At 25.4% G+C, this 8,439-nt stretch overlaps 1 protein-coding gene across 1 annotated transcript; it reads right to left on the reverse strand.

Annotated features, from left to right (window-relative positions):
* Nucleotides 1-3,550: 3,550 nt before the first annotated feature.
* Nucleotides 3,551-5,182, reverse strand: LOAG_10279 (hypothetical protein; the record flags this gene model as incomplete). The annotated part of the gene is made up of 2 exons (XM_003145806.1): nt 3,551-3,747; nt 5,080-5,182. The coding sequence occupies 2 exons, from the start codon at nt 5,180-5,182 to the stop codon at nt 3,551-3,553; spliced, it is 300 nt and encodes a 99-aa protein (XP_003145854.1).
* Nucleotides 5,183-8,439: the final 3,257 nt, after the last annotated feature.

The raw sequence follows: 8,439 nt of genomic DNA on the forward strand, positions 1-8,439 counted from the left end.
TTATTATTATTATTATTATTATTATTATTATTATTATTATTATTATTATTATTATTATTATTATTATTATTATTATTATTATTATTATTATTATTATTATTATTATTATTATTATTATTATTATTATTATTATTATTATTACTATTATTATTATTATTATTATTACTATTATTATTATTATTATTTATTATTATCATCGTTATTTCTACCATTATTATTCAGACACTGAATTTTGTTAAAATAAACAGTGAAATTTTTTTTTTTAATGAACGTTTATACAATGAAATGCGTATACGTTGAATATTCTGAAAATTTCGGTGAAGATCTCTAATGTATAGGACTAACGTGTTTTAAAATATATATATGCAAAGATTTTTGATATATTTGAAAATATATTTTTAAAGAAAGAGAAAAAAACATAGAGTATGACAGGCGCTGTGTCAAAATTTGTTTTTTTTTCCATTTAGAAGATGAAGCATTTTTATAAAATCATATGATTTTCAAAATTTCAAAAATTTTTATTCTAACAATTTATTGCTAGAAATTTTTTCAAATACAAATTAGCAATTTTGGAAAACATGATTTTTTTATTTGTAAAAAAAGCAAAACTCTAATGCATTTGGTAAAAGTAATTTCTGCCACGTGAAGTATTACTGTGAAGTAATGAGAAGGGGTACAACTTCTGAAGCTAGCTGAAATAATGGTAATTATTTCATATTACAATAAGTAAGAATCAAGTATTTATTAACTTAATAATTGCCTTTTTTTAATTTGAAAGCATGGAAAAGAAGGAAAGTTGAGGTTTCAAATAAAACTTTTTTATTCCCACCAATAACAGTATTTGTAATTTGCGATTATTTTTTGGTAAAGTAGTAAACATGGAGAAAGATCTGTGGAAATATATGAATTAAATGATTAACTGATAATTGCAATTGGCATAAATTTATTTCCCATTTCTTTTCCACCCCTTTCCTCTTTTATTTTTTCTTTCTTTTTGCCTTTATATCACACAAATTTTAAAACAATTCTTCTTCACTTTATACCGTCCCAAAATCAAAATATTTTTATGTTTGTTGTTTGCTATGTCATGCCTTTTTCTAATTTTCTTTCTCTTTTTTTGGCAACTATTCCACCTGTTTTTCCGCAAATTTTAGGACAATTGTTGTAAATTTGTTGGAAAAAATTGCTGGGATAGTTTCTATTTCATTCCTTTACTTTACTTTACTTTCACCCTTACTTTTACTTCTACTTTATTTTGCTTTTTTTCTACTTTACTTTACTTTCCTTTACTTTGCCTCGCTTTACTTTACTTCTCTTTCCTTTTCTTCGCCATGAACCGATTTATAACATTTGAACGAATCATTACATTTTAGAAGTAACTGAAGAAGACAATCAACTAGTTGAATTATTCTTGCAATAACGAACTAATAAGCATTTTTATCGTCACAGTTCATTCCCTCCATCCACTCCTCAACTAACTTCTCCACCCATTTTTTCAACCCCACTCCTCCACTTACCCCTCAACCTACTTTCCGCACACTTATTCACTCACTTTTTCGCCCACTCTTCCACCTACTTTACCGCCCAATCACCTCATCATTCACACATCTTTTTGTTATATCATTTGTTTAATATTCATTCATTTTTTAATTCCCTAATTTCAGTTTTTCTTCCCTTCCCTCTTCCCCCGCCATTCCGCCTCCTCCTTCTTTCCGCCTCTTTTCCCTTCGTATTTTGGTTTATTGGAAATTATTCATTCACATCACATAGATTATTATTGTTCCACTTGTAAACGTCATTTCCCAAACTGTTTTGCTCCCATTCAATAACGGTAAAACAGAAACACTTTTCGATCATTGATATATTGAATGATTAATTTGAATTTCATTTCGGTCATTTAATTTAATAATTTTAGATTGAATAAATGTTAAGTATTATATGTCAAGCATTCATTTATTTATTTTTAGAATGATAAGTTTGGTAAATTGTCAAGAAAAAGTTCTGGATAATATTTAAATATAGCTATTGTTGGCAAATATTTGCAAAATTTTTGACGGTAATTTTTTCTTTCAATTTTAATTTTGAACATAGAATGGACCAATGAACAGATCGTTCTAGAATAAATATTAAAAAGTTAGCATTAACAGATTAATATGTTTAACACATAACAGTGTTAAACGTATTGAAAATAATTATGGTATTGGATGATTGTTAATCATTACAATATTATTATTTCAAGGTTTTTAATATTCATTGGATTTGTTTACTCAAAAATGTCATTACAAATTCTTTATCTTACCAATGTCATATGAGGACAGTAAACAAGTAGGTAATATCTTTGTTTTACTTTTCATTTCTTAATTACTATACCATTTCTTATAATTATTTAAAAAAAATTTTTTGCAATCTGTTTTGCCTAGGGAAAAGTACTTACTTATTATGATTCACTCGTTTTTGAATTCGAGTATTTTAACAACTTTTGTTTCCAAATTAAAAAAGAAATTATTGCTATGAATAATTGTGTTGCCATTTATGTTTTAAGATGATTACTTGTATCAACCAATAATATATTGTAAAGGTAATTAACAATAATCATTTCTGATATTTCTTTGAACGTTGAAGATATTATTTACAGCCACTTGATGTACCCATAACTAAATTATAATAAATTTTGAAAATGATACTGCTACAAATGAATACAGAAAGTTCCTGATGATAATGGGTATAGAAACTATATTTTTATGTTGAAATTTAATTTGGTAGCCAGATTTTTGTTATTTAAACATTTATTTCACTTGGCAATTTCGATCTTAAAATTAATATTTCAATTAAAAGCATAAAAATATATGATTGCATTGACGATTTGCAATTCTGAGGAATTTTTTTAAAATCCATAACAGAATGTTCCCGTTTTCATGAATCATACTTTTCGCTTCTAAATGAAAAAAAGTATTCCATTTCCTTTTTTTTTAATTAATCACTTGCTCTATTATATATTTTTAAACTACCTCTTTTTTTAATTTGTCGTCTCTTTTACCTTTTATCTTCATTTTACTTCGCATAATTTTTTGGCACAAATGTTCATTTCACCTTATTTTTTTCTTGGCTCGAAATAATACTTCAAATTATTGCTGCAATAAAAAGTAAGCTGAAGGGCTTTGTAATATCATTATCAAATAATTGAATAATTTTGCACAAATTTCTCTTTTTTTTTTTTATAAATTTGTCCAAATACAAATAAATATGTCAATACTTGTTCATTAAACCAATGAATTATCAGCTTACCGGCTTACTTAAAGTTGTTTCCAATCAAAAATTTCCACAATTTTACCACTTTTTTAGATCTTTTTTAATTGAAAGTTATGCTAATTGTAAAATACAATATTGAAATAAATAATGAACGCACAGATAAAAATCTAAAATGCAAAGAAAAATGAAAGTATCAAAATTTATATTATTACCAAATTTCTTGCCATCAACTCATCACTAAGTTATCAATTTCACGAATACTTTTTCCCACTTTATATTACTTACTGGTTTACATTTTTTGTTAAATTTCTAAAGGTAAGGATATCCTATAAGTACACCATTGCATTGGTTCCAAAAAAACGGAACTAAAACCGGTTCGTTTCGGTATTTCGTCCATAAATAGCAACAATTTAACAGTATACCAGTAGCAAAGCGCATGTTTCGTTAAAGTAAACACTTCATTTCGGCACGATATTTCTTCAAACAATACGACAAATTCTGAAAACAAATTCTTCGATTTTATTAAATCTTTGGCCAAATTTTTATTTTTACTTAATTTACAATAAAAATTAAGCATTGAAACAAAGAAATATATCGCAAAAACTTCATCGTTCTCACAGGTATTTACTTATTACTAAATTCCTATATTCAACTCATTTTGAATTTATTGCAGAAATACTTGAATTCTCTATTCAGGATGAATCCATGCTACTGTTATTAAATCTTTTGATGCAATTATCAATATTTGATATTCATAATATTTTATTAAGTACACTTAGATTCGACCCTTTAGCAATTAATAACACAACTACGTATCATTTTCCCTAAATCGTCATTTGACTAATTCAAATTTCTAAAATTTCTTGCATAAAACTATTGATTAAATCGATTGGCATATTTTTGTATCCTATCAACTTTATCGATTAATTAGCCAGTTAATATTAAATAATTGTTAATTACAACTTCATGACAAAATTTTTGTTGTTGTTTCCTTCAATTTCAATATTTTTTTTCTTCCATTTGACACTTTTTGTTTACTTATTCATAACCTTTTCCAGCAACTTTTTTGGAAATTTGTAACCATTTTGTTACAATATTCCGCCTTTTTTTTGAGATCTTTTCCTCTGAATATTTTGTCTTCCTTAAATTACCATTGGTTAACTCAGTTAATTAAAATCAATAATTACCAGTATATCTTATTACGCTGTGAAATACAGTGGGAAATACGAATGCACGAATTTCACCCGTGAAGAAAAAAGGTGACCATAAGAGGTCAGATCACCAAGAAAAGTGATAAACATAATAAAATAATAGTGAAGGCAAATATTTTTAAAGTAATGCGTTATTGTTAAATATTATCCACGGCGAAAGAAAGTGACCATACATGATTAACTTCTGAAGAAAGTAGTGGATATGACAAAAAATGATTATGTGAAAATAAATAATTTTAGAAACTTATGGATTTCATGTATCGCTAAGTACTAATCATACTGTAATAATCATAATAATTAGTACTGGTCATGACCGTATACGATTGACCTCTATGATGGACATGATAAAAGTGATAAAGTAATGATAAATAACTTGGAAATTGATGAATCGTTGATTGATTATTGCTTACTTATATTATAGTGAATGAATATTACATTGTTTACTAATATTCCTAGTGAATTATGCTTAAAATTACAAGTGTTGAAGTTTTGCTATCAAAATATATCTTTTCTCATCCTTCTAAATGATTAATTAATTAAAGTATTGTAATTACGAAGTTGATTCTTGATCTATATCCAAAAAATTTTTCTACTCAAAACTTTTTCTCTCTATGTCTACCTTCCACTTTCGCCCTTTCCCTCGAAGAAGAAGAAGAGAAGAAAAAAGGTAAGTGCAAATTAGCCATTTTCTCCTCTTTTGCCTGTTTTTTTCTTTTCTTCATTTTTTTCTTAACAAAAATAACTGATAAATTCATGTTTTGGTGAGTAATTTCCTTCAAAAAATAATTCATTTCCAATCATTTCTTATTACTTATTTCTATTTTTATTTATCATTTCCAATAAGTAAAATGATTAATTCTTCAGATTAACAATAATAATTTCGTAATATTGCTGTTTTAGACAACAATTATCCATCCTTCTCTCCACTTTCAGTTATTCTAATATTTTGAAGAAATATTGTACCTTTCGAAACTTCCCTTCTCATTTAATATTTTCATCCTTTTTTTTTATAAAATGCGAAAAAAAAGGAAAGAAAAATAGATGACAGAAAGGATAAGGTTTTGTTCATTTTAGTATTAATTATTGGAGAATAATTAATGGTATTTTGTTGCAACAAATAATGTTTGATTAATTATCCGTCATTTCATTGGTCAGTTATAACCATTACATGGTGTACCCAATAATAACCAACCTTTATTCAATAGAGGTAACCACGAAAAATAGGTAAATACTGTTTAATCAAAACACATATTTTGGTTATCCAGGAAACAATAATTAAATTTTAAGGGAATGGAAACCCCAAAAAATTTGTTTAATATACCGATAAATGAGATTTAAACTATTGATAATAATTGATAATTAATTGATTATTGTTAGTGGTAGTTAATTATAAAATCATCGTTGGATATAATATTTCATTTTGCACTTTGTTAATTAAATGAACATAGCTTAATTTTAATTACTTTTCAAGAGAAAGGGAGAGAGAGAGAGAGAAAGAGAAGGAGAGAGAAAATATGTTTAACTATGTCTGATGGCATTAAGCTAAATTAAGTTAAATTATATCATTTTCACTATTATAATCGGTAACTGTAAACATTACTCACCCTTTCCTCGTATTATTTTCACTTTGTAAGTCAACGTTACCATAATTGCCCCTCCTGTGATAATTCACAAGTGATTATTTGATAAAATTCCGATGATTTGCAATCTGTACTAACATTTAATTAACTAAATATTTAGATGATTAATGATTACTTAATGCAAATGAATTGGGAAATGCTGACAGATTTTTCTGATACTATCACAGATTTTAATAAAAGAAAATAACAAATAAGTCAGATTGATAACAAACAATTATGAAAATTTGTTTAACAGAAACTCACTCGAATGGAAAATTTTTCTATCCAATGTTAATTAGCACTAATTAAATGTATTTCTATTAATCGAACAATGAATATTTTACCATTACCATTACCATTTGAATTATCAATGTACACATAAAAACTTCGCCATATATTTTTTATACTATTCAAAACTATTTGAATTAAGCCTTACTTTTTTAAATTATACTTTACTTCTAATATTTATTTTCGTTTTCGTTTTTGTTTTATTTTGTTTCGTTATTATTTTTATTTCATTTAGTTTTTAAAAAGATCAAAGATCGAATACAGATAACTATGGTAATAATTAATGAATAATACGTCCAAACCATTTAATCAATAATGTGGTTTTTAAACTAGCAGTTCTTATCACAACCCTTTCAAGTTAATACTTGATAAAATGTAAAAGTTTATATCAGATCTTAACATCTGTTATCACTTAAGCAAAAGATTTTTCCATTAAACAAACAAATGATACTTGAAAGTAAGAAATGAAGAAAAAATTGGAAATTAAAATGAATTTGAAGAAAGAGAAGGGTTTTTATAAGATTGCTGTGAGAATGAAAGTTCAAGAAGAAGAAGATGTTGATGAAGGCGAAGTAAAATGATTGAAATGAAGGATGAAAACCATGCAATCAAAAATCTTCTTCTATTATCAAAATGTTCAATATTATAATCTCATCCAATAAATCAATTGATAATCATCGAGCAAATAATTACAGTGTCATATCACAATGATTATACAATATAGTTGATGATAATCAAACAACTAAAATATCCTATCATTATGATTATATTATATAGTTAATTAAAAAACCAATTCTACTATCATACTGTTATAATTGAACGTTGTATAATAGTAACATAAACAACCACACTTATTAATCTGTTAAATAATAAATAAAAATAATAATTCAATTATTAATTTGCTTAAATTAACTATTAAAACGCATCTTTGAAATGTTATCGACTTCTGAATATTTGAATGGTAATATAATTATAATAATTAATAATATTAAGCAGTTTAAAAATGTGAAAGTTGGAAATCGAAAAATTTTATTTAATAATTTTTTTCTCCGCTAAAAAATTCTTTCCAATATAATCATCGACTGATAACATATGATGAATATATATGTATAATGAATGGATGATAATACGAAAAGTGATTTAAATTGAATATAAATAATTGACATTGGTAAATCAAATTTTAAGCATCTATTTTCTTCTTTTCTAATCATTTGATCATCAAGTTTTGCTGATAAATTGATTACCAATTGTCATATGCCATTCGTTTTTCTTTTTTTGTCGGAGGATTTTCGGTTGATTTTTGATTGTTATTTTAATGAGATATTAAAAAATAGGCTGAAAATTCGCTTCACTAAATGAACCAAAACGAATATACTTATATAATTTATCAAACAAATTAAACATTATAGTATTGTCCTAAATTTTATTCCTACTACTATCGTTTCGTTCACTTTACATCTTTAGGATGCAAATTAAGTGAGTAATGACTTTTATTTTATTCATTTTCTTTTTTAAACTATAAAATTCATTGTTGATTAGAAAGGGATTGAAAAAATGGATGAAAAAGGAAATGAAAAAAAGCGAAATAAAAGAAGTATGTCAATTAGATTAGATAAATATTAATTTGATTTTTGTATTTCTCAACATAATTGTCAACACTTAATTATCACTCCTTCTACTTTTTCCTCATATTTTGTATATTTCGATTTTGCATAGTTATCAAAAAATATTTATTACTCAAAAATTTTTTTCGTCTTTTATGGGTGTTTCTATTATAAATTCGTACCAGATTGTTTCTTGACCTCTTTCACTGAATTTATTCAAATCTGTTTGTATTATTTAAAGGCCTCTTTTTGTCACCCCTGAAAAATTATATTTTAACTTCAATCATGGATCAGAAATGTGGAAAAAATAAGGATGAATAGTAATAAATTGTCTATTGCTGCAATAAAATAACATTGAGGCAACAACTGAATTTAGTCGCTTTTTTGATCATTTTTGATTTTGTCAACAAATGATGATTTTCTGGATAATTGATATTTAAATTCCAACAGATCAATTATAATTTTCAC

The sequence above is a fragment of the Loa loa genome, assembly GCF_000183805.2.
Source record: "Loa loa unplaced genomic scaffold supercont3.84, whole genome shotgun sequence".
NCBI lineage: Eukaryota > Metazoa > Nematoda > Chromadorea > Rhabditida > Onchocercidae > Loa > Loa loa.